Source organism: Lithobates pipiens, unplaced genomic scaffold, assembly GCF_037356315.1.
Source record: "Lithobates pipiens isolate NorthernLeopardFrog02 unplaced genomic scaffold, aLitPip1_a1.2 Scaffold_28, whole genome shotgun sequence".
NCBI classification, from domain to species: Eukaryota; Metazoa; Chordata; class Amphibia; order Anura; family Ranidae; genus Lithobates; species Lithobates pipiens.
Window position 1 is genome coordinate 171,830,740 of NW_027507789.1, and position 14,010 is coordinate 171,844,749.

At 41.4% G+C, this 14,010-nt stretch overlaps 1 protein-coding gene across 1 annotated transcript; it reads right to left on the reverse strand.

Annotated features, from left to right (window-relative positions):
• Nucleotides 1–3,133: 3,133 nt before the first annotated feature.
• On the reverse strand, nucleotides 3,134–13,785 carry LOC143935814 (keratin, type I cytoskeletal 19-like). Its single transcript, XM_077459925.1, is given in 9 exon segments — nucleotides 3,134–4,142; nucleotides 5,963–5,976; nucleotides 8,033–8,253; nucleotides 8,383–8,410; nucleotides 8,412–8,500; nucleotides 8,597–8,758; nucleotides 10,176–10,332; nucleotides 10,494–10,576; nucleotides 13,321–13,785. Coding segments are annotated over 9 exon segments (1,317 nt in total). The 3' UTR covers nucleotides 3,134–4,044.
• Between the last annotated feature and the right edge of the window lie 225 nt (nucleotides 13,786–14,010).

Genomic DNA, 14,010 nt, shown 5'->3' on the forward strand with positions numbered 1-14,010 from the left:
GGAGAGAGGGAAAACCTCTTCTTGCTGCAGGGGTCGGACTGACTCCAAACAGCTCCTTCCTGACACTGGAATCCCCCTGCCAGACCCAGCCACTCCCAGCCACACCCAGTCACACCCTGCCCCCCATATTACCCAATTAGGAAGGCCCCTGGTACTTAATTGCAAGCAACCTCCTATTATAGCCTACCTAGCAACTCAGTCATGTAGGCCCTCCACTTATGCTGGGCATGCAGTTACTGTCCTTTCTTTAGGTGCAGCATTCAGTCTCATTTTTCTTTACAAAATTCCTCGGTGATCATTTAAAAAAAACAATTGTCACTGTGTTCTACTGAAGTCCATCTCTCTTTCTTCCAGCCAAGCAATTATTTGTGTTTTTGTATTGTTCCTTTCTTTCTGATGTTTAAAAAGACCCTATTGCCCTCCTAACTCTCCCCCCAGCCAGCCTAGGCTGCTTATGATGGACGGCCTCGGTGCTCCCAAGCCCATAATCTCTTCCCCTCCCTCCCTCCCTGCCGCTCTTGGCCCCTAATATCTTGACCCCCTTTCCCCCTAGTCTTCTTTGTATTTTTTCTTCTTCTCCATCTGCTGGGTGCACAACCCCTTTTCCATTTGTACCACCGTCTTACCCAACTATCCCTTGGTTTCTGCCTGGGCCTTTCTTTCTTGAATTTATATAGGATGTATACCTATGCTGTACCACTATATGGATATTGAAGGGCCCTGGGGATGCCCCGTTATTGTAGGGGGCCTTCCCTGGACCCTTTGGACTGTTATGGCTTCTGGACCATGCCTATCTGTTGCTGTTATATTTGCTCTCATTTTTTTTCTTTTTTTTCTTTTTACATAACCAATTAAATACTATTGAAAGAGAAAAATACCCTATTACCAGATTATTCATATTAAAACCAATCTTTCCACAAGATCATATGTGAATAACACATTTGTGTAGACTGCTGCTAGATGCCAACATCTTGGATGTCATGTCAGTGGCCCCAGCAGACCCAGAACTGTCAGTGATTCTCTAGTTTTCCCTGTTATTCCTGCCCCTCCCTATGTAAAAAGCTATGGTGAAAAAGGGAAGGGCTAAGGATCTGGAACAGAACAGACATTTACATTTACGACTGACCAATGACTACATCCAATCAGATGCCGCCGATGTTTGGTAATTTGTAGTCAAAACATAGAATTACAGTAATTAGAGGTTTTCTTTTTTTAATTCTTTTTGATTCCTTTTTTTTTTCTGATTATTTTCAAAATTCTGAATAATTTCAAATAGCATAAATACAATCCTAATTCCACATACTGTATCTTACCAGTACATACTAAAAAAATAAAAAAAATAATATAAAAAGAATAAGGAAACACAAAATAGGCTCAACATCACCATCATCACCTCGTAACGGCTGCTATCTAAAATCAGTAACATCATCAGATTCCTTTTCAACCCTGTTCCACGTTACTATTAACAAAGAACACATGCAGACAAAACAGAAATGTATGGAAAATCAGATAAATTTATTAGAATAAAATTGGCTTCAGGAAGTAGCATGACAAGTACTTTGCAAACATTACAATAGTAAATGACCTGGCACAATATCGTTGATTGATGCCTTTCATTTTCCAAATATCAGTGTATTGTAGATCAGAAATAGTTGAGTCATTACACAATAAAATCCTGGTTTAGACTCAACCCCAAGGTATACATACATAAGACATCTCCCCTACTTAGACTGTCCAATAAACCCACTCATATAAAACATATATATTTTATTTAAAGTACATATAAACATAATGCTCTAAAATGCTGGCCAAGAACACTAACACTAAAGATAAAAAACATACAAAAATGCTCTGCCCCCCCCCACCGCTCTAAAATTATGTAGATTTGAAAGCCATTCTTATTGAAACTATATTAGCAAAAGTATTGGGACGCCTGGCTTTACACGCACATGAACTTTAATGGCATCCCAGTCTTAGTCTGTAGGGTTCAATATTGAGTTGGTCCACCCTTTGCAGCTATAACAGCTTCAACTCTTCTGGGAAGGATGTCCACAAGGTTTAGGAGTATGTCTATGGCCATTTGACAATTCTTCCAGAACGTGAGTTCAGGCACTGATGTGAACAAGAAGGCCTGGCTCACAGTCTCCACTCTAATTCATTCCAGACTGGGATGCTATTAAAGTTCATGTGGGTGTAAAGTCAGGTGTCCCAATACTTTTGGTAATATAGTGTATATCAATATACGTCATAACCTCTATAAACAAAAGCATAATTTCTTCCTGTTATAACAATGGACTTCAAATAGGATTGGAGCTGTCTCATATACAATATTTATCGGCATATAACACACGCCGGCATATAACACGCACCCCAATTTAAGAGGCAAGTTTCAGGAAATTAATTTTTTTAAATAAACCATGGTAGTGATACCCTCCTGTTTATACAAAATAAAATAAAAATAAGGACTTAATATTGATATGTCCCCCCAAGGAGATGAGCGCCCTTACCTTGCCCTTTTGTTGTATATGGCACTGCATAGCACCCTCTGCAAGGGGTTAGCACTGTAGAAACTCTGGCTGTCAGGATGCCATAAATGAAGGAGTTCAAGCGACTAATCAGGAAGCCCGGTGTCCGGTCTCAGGGGTATCCTCTACTACTTCAGCCAGACTGCATCTCCTCCACATGCTTGGTATCCTCCCGCAGGCTGGCAGGGACTGAGGGGAGGCCGGGAGCGTGTTCCGTGGCTGAGCATGCAGCAGGCATCCCAGAGTGATCAGTACTGGCTGCTTCCCCTCACGCTGTAGAGCCTGCACACTCCAGCTGCAATCCTGTCCAGAGCTCCGCCGATATCTTGCAGAGGTTATAGAGCCGGCGCTTCTATAACAAGCCATGTGTTCTCTATGAAAAGGACAGAGGCTAGGAGTTTCCCCCATTCCGTATCCAGGAACTAACTGTGTGATCAGGACGTTGCAGGGGAGAGAGCGGAGAGCTGAGCGGTTTGGTGATTTCCAGCGGCATTCGTCTCCCCCTCCCCCCCCCCCAGGTACACTATCGGCCTATAACACATACCCGTGATTTTCCCCCTGTTTTCAGGGGAAAAAAGTGCGTGTTATACGCCAATAAATACGGTATATTTATATTGGCCCAATTTCCCTCTGGAGGTTGTATTAGTTCAAAATGTCCGACAGTGCTCCCATGTAGTTTATTGTACTAGAAAAAAAATGCCAATGTGAATGAGCAAACAACATACTTTATTCACTTGAAAGTCAGTAAATTAGGCTGCACTTGTACGGTCCCATTATTTAAATGATTTCTATGTCAACATATCACTGGTGATGCCAATTTTAGATGTCAAATATCATAGAGGTGTAATGTGTCTAGAGTTTGATAAATGTAAACAGTGCTCAACATAGTTTGGACAAATCTCAGATCTCATATATAGATGTAAAACTCATGATGGTGATTCTATTCAAACCTCCCTTACACCAGTGCAAGAACCAAAGCCCAATGCAATGCTGTAACTATGCAGGATAAAGGCCACCTGCAAAGGAAGGGGCAGACCAAGTTCATCCAGTTCTTTACTTTTTTTACTCTGCCTGGCCCTCTCCCCTGGACATGAGTTTACCTGAATTGGGATTGTCAGGTATTCTTTAACTTACCATCTGATGCTGCCACTAAGATGCTCCACATGCACTGAACTGTAGGCCTCATATGCCATCATATAATCCTTTGATTCCTCCTTTGGATGAACTTGTTCTTCACCTTCCCTTGCAAAGTGACAAAACTAAAGTTAGTGTTAGGTCTCATCCACACATGTAGCTATCATTGTCACACCTCTGAAAAGTGACCAGTGGTCACTAACTCAGAGATACAACTGTGTAATAATAAAGGAAGAGTGGAAAGTTGGGACGGGTAGGAAGAAAGTACATAAGCTGGCATTGGGGTGAGTACATATTGGATAGTTTTAAATACAAAATTAAAAGGAAGTGTGTTAACCATGAGTGACCCTACAAGAGTATGGTATTTGTCATTTTATATATTTCGTTAATAGTATGTGTGATAGACTTTCTCCTTTGTAGAAGCAACCTTTCCATCTATGGTTTCCTCAGAGATGTTGCGGCCATAACGCGTAGTTTCAGAGGCTAAGAATAAAGAGAAAACAAGGACTGGTTAGGATGGAAAAAGTCAGTATAATTTTTTTGCTACAGATTAGTAAATCCAAAAGAGACGTTGGGGTTGAGTAACGGCAAGTAGACTTTTCAATATCAATTTTCCCAGTGTTTAGTGAATGTGGTGAGGTTTTACTTTGCAAAGAATACCTAAGGAAAATAACAAACACAGAATTTTTGGTTACACATAATTGGACAATGGAAGCCAGCAGAGCTTCACCTTGATACCTATGCTTTGTGGAAAATTCCCTACCAACGTGCAACTTCTGTTGCTATGACTAAGCACCGTGTTCGGTGTGAAACATGTCAGCGGCTGTGCAGTTAGTCTGTTTACCAGCCTAGATGCTATGATTTTAAATTTTTTCATTTTTGAAATAAAGTTGAATAATTTGGAGTGCGGCTATCCAGCTACATCTTTTCTACTGTAAAGTGAACAGTCTTATTGTCTTTAATAAATCAACCCCATTGTCCTACTGAAAAGGGCTATTGCTGCTGTCCACATATGTACAATACATGGTAAAACTGCCCTTTTATAAGACATTGGGTACGATATTTTCATTTTCCATGAAGGTCAAAATATTTCTGCTTCTAGGCTAAAATTGGCTCACTAGAGATTTATTACAGTGCAAAATAGCTGAAGGTCATGTGACCCTGTTAAGGGTTGAAACAATTCTGAGTTATTTCTAAGGCCTCCTTCACATGGACGATTGCCCGCAGGCTCTGGATTCCAGTGGTAAGAATTAGCATATTCTTGTTGCTGGAATGACAGGTGTATGCAAATAGTGGTGGCCGCTCTCTCTGTAAAAAGTAATGACAGGCTGACAGCAACCATTGTTGTTCGCATGTAGCCGCACACCAAGCAGTTGCTTGTGGTTAAATCGGAGTTCCGCCCTGTTTTTTCACATTAGCCCTAGGCATTGCGTACCAGTTACCACTGTGCCATCAATGTGTGGGAAATATTTTTTTTTCCAAAGTTGAATTACTTTTGGGCTTCCTGAAGTGCTTCACCTCCGTATTTCCATACTACTGTTGGCTGCTGGGATATGTGTGTCATCAATCCCAAGAGTCAAAGAACATCCTTTGTTGCTACATCAAATGCGCCTTGCTTTCTTTACACCGTACAGGCGTGAGATCAAAAGGTGCATGCTGGGTAGCCAGCTTCACTGTATCCTGGAGGAAAGTCTAACTGCGCTTCAGATGTTCACACTGAAGATAGAAGCTTACAGGATCGAGAGGAGACAGTGAGTAACATTGGATTTACAAGCAACACAAATGATTACATATGCAGCTAATGCCAATTTGCATGGTAAAACCTGCGACTATCACAGGGGTGCTTTTTAAACAAAAAATAACTGGAGCTCCGCTTTAAGGACAAGCCCAAAACTCGTTTGACTAATTTAAAGTGGAGGGGCACCCTAAAATAAAAAATGGTATTAAAATTCTTTAAAAAAAAAAAAAATGTTTAAATATTTTTTTTTTAACTTACCTGAAACCGCTGTTCCTAGGCAGTCTTCCTAATCTGCCTATCCCTGTTCCACGATACTTCCTCCTCTTCGGCAACATGTGTGCTTTCCAGAAAACAACGGGGCCATTCACAAAGTGTCACGCGATTCACGCATGAGCAGTAGGAAACGGGCAGTGAAGCCGCAAGGCTCCAATGCCTGTTTCCCCTTCGTTAAGATGGAGGCACTGGCAGCCAATCCGATGGACTGATTGGCCTCGGGCGGCCGACACCACGGGCTCGCTGGACAGGTAAGTGTCCTTATTAAAAGTCAGCAGCTACAGTGTTTTACAGTGTTTGTAGCTGCTTTTGTCAGTAGTTATTTACTTTTATTATTTTTACAATTTTATTTATTATTATTTTATTACATTTAATTATTATTATTATATTTTATTATTATTTTTACAATTTTTAGGAGCCCCATTGGGTGTATTTGGTGAAATGTTAGGGGTCTAAATAGACCTCTGATGTTTCACCTTTGAGGTAGAGAAAGGAGCTTGAGGACACAGCCCTCAATCTCCATCACTGCAGCCTCAGCTGCACAGAATGAATGGACAGGAATAACTCTGTACAGAACTTTCCGTTCATTCACAAACTGAAGCATAGTAAACACGGTTTACTATGTTTCAATTGTGAATGGACAGAGTCAATGATCGGTCCATTCAGAAAAAGAAGGAACCAATAAATGACACGTTTACCGGCCCCTTCCCAGCTGTCTATCCTGACACATGCCCCACAGTAGCCAAGGATAGAGAGGAGAGGGGAATTAGGCAGAGCTGTGGGGGGATGAGGGAGGGCCAGGGAAGCACACAGGGACCCAGGACCAGCAGAAAGATGAGGAAGCTGGATACGAGGGATGGCAGGGGTGGCAGGGGTGGTATATACAGTCCCTCAATTTTCCTCCTACAGGTGCTAAATGCCTGCGGGAGGGAGAGGAGGAGGAACAGGCTTTCAACAACTACAGGGGGAAAATGGTGGGGAACGGTTCATCTATATGTCGCCCCTGCATCCCCTCCTATCCAGTTGTACAAGGGGACTACATGGGTCCCCTGGAGCATGGGGCTGGGTCACAATTGCGACCCCTGTAGTTACACCCCTGAACAAAAGTTCTATGTTAGTCTGAGGGCAGTTTCATGTAAACGGGCATATGTCCGTTTACATCCAATTATCTTTGAGTCTATCTAGGTCTGAAAAAAAAACCGAAAACGTTTGCATCCTTTCCTGATTCTTCAGACCTAAATGTGATGTAAATGGATGTAAACGGACACATGTTCATATACATTAACCTGCCCATAGACCTGTAATGAGTCTGTTAGGCTCCATTTTCAGGCTGGAGGAAAAATCTGAATTGACAGGGATGTCACAAATGTGACACCTGTTACATTCTGCTCCAATTTAGCAGGTGAACTGTTCATAGGTCCTCTGCTGACCAGAATGGACATGACCCATGTGAAAGAGCCCTTATCCAATACAAAGTAAAAGGGGTATAGACAGATTACCTACTGTGTTATTGTTAGCTAAATTAGTGTGACTACCCAGGTTAGGGAGAGGAAGGGTTGACTGTTATGTTCTACTGCTCTCATTTCACTGGCTTTTGTGGTCCAGACTCCTGTCCTGTGATATATAAAATGCAGAGGTTCGGACCTCAAGGATCAAGTGGGGTCAGTCAGACCAGCGAACAAAAGAACGGGACTGTGTTGAGACTTGCCGTTCTTCTATGAAGCACTGGTTTTCTGAAATTTCCCAAGCTTGAACTTCTCCCATCGAGATATGCCAGCTATGAACTTCACCCACAAGGATTTTACCTGTGAGGGTACTCTGGGGCAGTAACTACTAGCGTTGGATAGGAAAAATACATATTGCCATGTTATGTTTATCATGCTATATTTTTTGTAAAAGTTGTTAACTGCAAAAAGCCTGGTCTGAAGTCATTCAAGGAGTGCACATGAGCTTCTGGCATGCACACAAGGGTCTGAATCTGCAACAGCCTATACCAGCACACAAAGGGTTCTAGCAACATTTCATCATTAAAAGGAAAACTATAACCAGTCATTGACGTTGTACCATGTAGGGAGACAGGTATTACTGCTCCCTTCCTAGCTGTCTGTCTCTGTCGATCCCCGGGAGTGGATTAGCATCACAAAGAGTCACGGCCTGATCCCTTGGTACAGAACATAAAGGGTTAAGTGAGAAGCCATGAGGTGTGCCCTATGTGCTCGGCGGACTTTCTGCTGCTGGGAGTGAGGGAGCAGAGTATGTTGACTGGTGAAGTGGGCATAAGCTCTACATGTCCCTCCTAATGCTACACATAAACCTGCACAAATGTGGAGTATACTGTATATATATATATATATGAACATACCTAACATCTTCTCCATCCAGGAGGCGTCTGTAGGTGAAGATTTCCTGTTCAAGACGGGTTTTAACATCCATGAGGATTTTGTGCTCGGAGCTTTGGCGTTCTATATCTGTTCGAAATTCAACAAGCTGAACTTCTATGCCACTAACCAGGTCTTTCAGTTGAGAGAGCTGTACGCAATATTGACTTTCTGTCTCTGCCAAGGTACCTTCCAATGCTGATTTCTATAATAGGGTAATACATATATTTGAGCCAGTCTTGTATATTAACATTTACATTTTACATGTTAAGCAATGATGATACAAAAGGTTCTTTGTGATTAGGTGTGAAAAATGTTTGAACAAAAACCTCACCATGCTTAGTTGGGCCTGCAGTTCGATCTTGCCGTGTACTTTTAAGGTCAGTGATCTCGGTAATGCTGGACTGGATCTGTTCACTGTGACTTGCAACTTCTCTGTTCAGCTGTTCTGTCTGTCAGGTTAACAAAAACATTAAATATGTTACTGACTTTGTCCACAATCTGAATAATTATTCTTTAGAACCAGCTCTATTGTTCAGCAGCCCTACCTTTTTAAGGTACCAGTCTTCAACTTCCTTGCGGTTGATTTCAGCCAGAGTTTCATATTCGTCTCTCACTTGAGCCAACATCTTGATCAAGTCAACAGCTGGGGCAGCGTCCATCTCCACACTGACAGTGCCACGAGCTTGTCCACGCAAGGCATTCATTTCCTATACACAAGCATTTTAATTTTAAAGAGTGTTTATATGGTTTTACTCTGAAATGATTGTAATACAAACATCATATTTTATTTTCTTATAGTTCGTGATAAGGATTTGTGTGGATTGTTTGGGGCATCTTAAATGGTAAGCCAGTGGGAGGGGTTCCATGAAAAAAAGTATGTCCAACTTGGGAAAGCCGAGGAGTAGAACAGAGTACATCGAAAAGATATTTCCAGGCCCAGACTTGCCATAGGCCACACAGGCATTTGCCCAATGGGTCGGTGCCAAATAATAAGGGCTTGCTAATGCAGGCATCCCTAACCCCAGGCCAGTACTGGTCCATGGCCTGTTGATAACAAGGCCGCACAGCAGGAAGTGGCAATCATGGTTGGTCCGGACAGTGCTAACAGACCACAGTCGCTGCTCATCTCCTGCTATGTGGCCATGCTTGTGTCTCCTCTCCCAGCTCTCCCACCAACTATGCTATCCTATCAGCAGAGCAGGGGGTGGGAGAAGCTGGAGATCTCCACAGCGAGTGGAAGTCTTTTCATATTAACAAATGGGTAATTACCTGCTTGTTAATATGATCCAGACAGGGGCTGATTGACAACTCATGGGGCCCCAGAGCAATAGGAGATTATGGGGCCCCCAGGCAAATCAGGCATTATAGGGCCACACAGTATACACAAACACACACACACACAGTATACAATCACACAGTATACACAGACATGTTTCTATTGGCTGAGAAGGTACTGGAGAGGTGGGGCAGCTATAATCTTAGGATTTTTATGTCAGTAAGGGACATTTCAGAGACAGATGTAAAAAAAAAAATATATATGATCTTTACATACTTTTCCTGGTTTTACTGAGGCTGGAAACCCTGATGGGGCCCCCTAGTGACACGGGGCCCTCGGGCAGTTCCCTAGTGGCCCAATGGTCAGTCCGCCGATGGATCCAGATCAACAGAGGACACACAGGCTAAATCCTGCCTCTGCCCTTCTGAAGGTAGGACTGTGTAGGTGAGGCAGAGAGTAAAAGGGGGCAGTGTGATTAGAGAGAAAAGGGGGGCACGATTGCAACTGGGACTGTGATGGGGGGCTGTGATTGCTAGGGGTACTGTAATGTAAAGGGGCACTGTAATATAAAGGGGATTGCACTGTAAAGTGGCACTGTAGTCATTACAGTGTCCTTTAACAGTGTAGTCTTCTTTATAGCACAGAGTGCCCCTTTACAATACAGTGCAGAGGACCCAGTCTAGACCTGCCTTAGACCACTAAGCAAGGGAAAGGTAAGGACTTAGACTGCTGCATTCGTAAACCCACTTTAGGATAAGTGCTGATCTAGAATACATTCCCAACTTTGTATATGGACCTATATGTCTTTAAAAAATAAATACCTTTATGAAAAGTTTTATCAACCCTACCTCTTCATTGTTCTTCTTCAGGTAGATCAATTCTTCCTTCAAACCCTCAACCTGAAGCTCCAGATCAGACCTGTTTAGTGTCAGTTCATCCAGGACTTTACGTATGCCACTGATGTCAGCTTCAACATTCAGTCTAAAGGAATGTTCAGTTTCAAACCTAAGCAAAAAAAGTTGTAACTTGACTTAATGTTGTGATATCTTTGTATGTTTTTCTCATTGTTCCTATATTTGTGCATAGTGTTGTGTTGTAGTTTGTCTTTTAATGATGGCATTGATTGTTAGAGTCTTTTATGGATCAAAATAAGGTCAAGTTCTTACTTGGCTTGAAAGTCATCACCAGCCAGTTTGGCATTCTCAATCTGCAGGATCATGTTGGCATTTACCACGGTGGCATCATAGATCTAAGAATTGTGAAAATACAATAATAACAATACAATTAGCAGGTGGGGTTATATCATGGTAGAAAAGAGAGCTTTGTACTCCTCTGTCTGGACAGTGCTGATTGTCCCTATGCTGATCACATGCACTCTCCCAAGAAAAAAAAACTCTCTAGCAATGCACACCAAACTGAGCATGTGCAGCTTGTCCCCACGCCTCTGTTTTATCAGCAGATAGATTGGGGACAGTGGAAGAAGGGGACGAACAGAGAAGACAGGATCAAACAGCCTTTTTACACAATGCAGAGGATTAACCTCTTAGGTTCCACAGCGAGTATAACAAGCATGCTTTACTGCATATAGACTGATTTTACTGTTGTGGGTTTAGTAACAATTTAAGAAAGTTTCATTTAAAAGGATTGCCACTTGGAAACTAACTAGTATTTCAAAAATGGCACATCTACACTTGACTAAAGCTGTACATAAACCATAAAGCTGAACTCTGGGATAAGCAAATATTGTCTAAATAGATTTGTCATTTCTATTCTTCTTGAATCTTGGTGTGATTTGTGTATTTCCACCAGATCTGTGCAGTAATCCTGTGTGAAACTGTGCCTCTGTGCAGGAGCTTCCTGTAATAAAGACCTGTGACTGCTGTTTTCTCTCCATATGCAGGGTGGCTGGTCTTGTCTCCACCCCTCCTATAGTGTTCTCCAGGCAGTCTGTAGTGGGTGGGGCCTACGAGATCCGAGTGGGTGGGGCCTACGAGATCCCTCCTACAGTTCTGTTCTCTGCACAGGCTATGTACAGCACAGTGGTGGTGTCACTGCTACATTTAAAAAGTAATACCTGTGCTTGAAAAGACATTTGGCACACACAAAGTGAATTTTTATTCCTTGTGGCTATTGAGGAATATATTTAAATAAAAGTTTTTCTGGAGTTCATCTTTAAAGAGTTTCTATCATTACATAAAGCATGAGAGAATAGGAGTTCCTCGCTAAACGGTAAAACAAGCCATTAGGTCAATGAAAGCTGAATCTTTAAAATCAATTCTGGCCATTTTCAAGACTAAGACAGGCTGAATATCAGTCGTATTGGCCGATTTAACAGAAACCATTTGGCCAGTGTGTACAGCAGCCTGTCCAACAGAAGCCAGCCTAACGTTCGGCTTCTGTTGGACAGGCATGCTGGAAAACCAGCAACTGAATAGAATATGATCAGCACTGACAGCCAATGTCTACGAGTGCTGACCGGTGTGTTCTGGCAGAACACAATAGCTTAGCGGGGAGATGGCATAGGTAAAGTAATAGTAAAGTCTCAAGGTTTTTCACCCTGCATGCTATACCAATGCAAACAATATTTTTAAGAAGTATTGCAGCACTTTTAATAAGTCTTAAAGAGAAACATTAAAAATACACAATTCCTTTAGAAAACATGCTGGGGGTGCCTTAAATCTGTCTGTGAAGTGGCACACCTCTACAGTGTATACAATGTACTATACTAAAACTGTAATTTACAAATAAAAAAAGTTCACTTAAATTGCTGGTAAATTACATGTTTCTGTTGGCTTCATTTTTTATTTCCTAAAACACATGTGAACTCCCCCATATACAAAAATATATATCAGATTGTGGGAACCTTTGGGGGCCCCCATTCTGTTTTTTATGGAAAATTAGGCCAACACCTTGGAACCAAGGAATCAATATTTACAAGCAAAACTTTTTTTTTATTTCTTAAAATGCCACTTTTGCTGTAGTACATCCTGCTGGGGGTTTCCCCTTAAAATGCATACCATACCCTTATCTATACCATACCCTTATCTATACCAAAACCTTATCCATACAAGACCCATATCCATACAAGACCCATATCCATACCAGACCCATATCCATACCAGACCCATAGGCACACACTCTTGCGTTGTTCTTAAAAATGGTTTAAATAAATGTCTGTTTTATTTTTTAGAACTTGGCTGGTAGTCCTTTGACCTAATCAGGATTCTGTAACAAGGGAATAGGAAAACCCTGGAATGTAGTGATTTAACAGTGGTTGGAAACCTTTTATCTATCTACCTTAAAAAAAGGTTGCAAACCTTTTCATTTCTGTTTGTTAATCAAAATGCAGACCATGATCAATGCTCCATGGGATTTTTTTTCTTTTTGAAGCACAATGTTCTTGAATGTAGAGATAATAATATACAATGAGGTTCATTTACTAAAGGAGCTGAGAATGTTCGCACAATAAATTGTATGAAGATTCACTTTAATTATCCAATCATGTAAAAAGTGAATGCTTGTTCATTTTTTTATTTTTTATTGTAGTGAATCTTCACACAATTTTTTAAGATTTATTAAGATACGATGGTGTTCATTTTTTTAAATATTGCATTGCGCTAGGGCCATACATATTGCATTAATATATTTATTTTCTTTGAATGTTCTATGACTGTATTAACTATTTAATTCATAAGTTATACAAAACAGGGGAAACACAGTTAATAATCAGATCACAATATAATTAGATGCTTTTATTAGGAATAGTAGCAATGTTAGGAAAAATTATATGCTGGTTTGATAAATGAGACATTGCAAAGAGGTGATGATGATGTACAAAGTGCCTAAAACCCATAACAGACAATAAGAAATAGTTTCTTTGGTCACATGGCTGCCTTTTCCAGAAATTTGATAGGCTGCTTTGGGTTACATTGACATTTATCATCATCTTTGTTGTGCCCTACTGAATAAACTTATGTATGGACCTCAACTTACCTTGTTACGAAGATCTTCAATAACTTTGTAGTACTGGCTGTAGTCATGTGATGGGCTGGGGGCTTGCTTCTCATACCATTCCCTGATGTTGGTCTCTAGCACAGCATTGGCCTTCTCCAGAGAGTGCACCTTGTCCAGGTAGGAGGCCAGACGGTCATTTAGGTTTTGCATGGTCTCCTTCTCCCTTCCACCCAGGAGGCCATCTCCACCTGAAAATCCACCCTCATAGCCATAGTCAAAACTAGATGAGTAGCGGCTACCAAAACCACCATCTAGGTAACCAAGTCCACCACCTAAGTTGCTACCAAGACCACTGACCTCAGAAGTTACCATCCTTGAGGTTAAGAAGGAGAGATTTTTGCCACTGCTACCTTCATAAGAGCTAGGTACCCTGTGACTAACCATGCTTGATCTGTTTGAGCCACCACCAAACCCACCTATCCTCTTGATGCTATATGAAGACATTATGAACCTTTAATGCCTCTCTTTTCCTATGTGCTATCTAGAATGTTTTGGGCTGGGAGTTAGAAATCCAGACTTTCAATCCTCGACTTTATATCAGAGATGTGGGCGTCATTTTTTCCAAAGGATTGGTTCTTGTGTGCCAACATTTGTGAGAGAAGTGGTATTTATGATTACCTCATTGATCTGGAAGAACAACCTTTCTTACCAAAACGCAGATACCAGAGG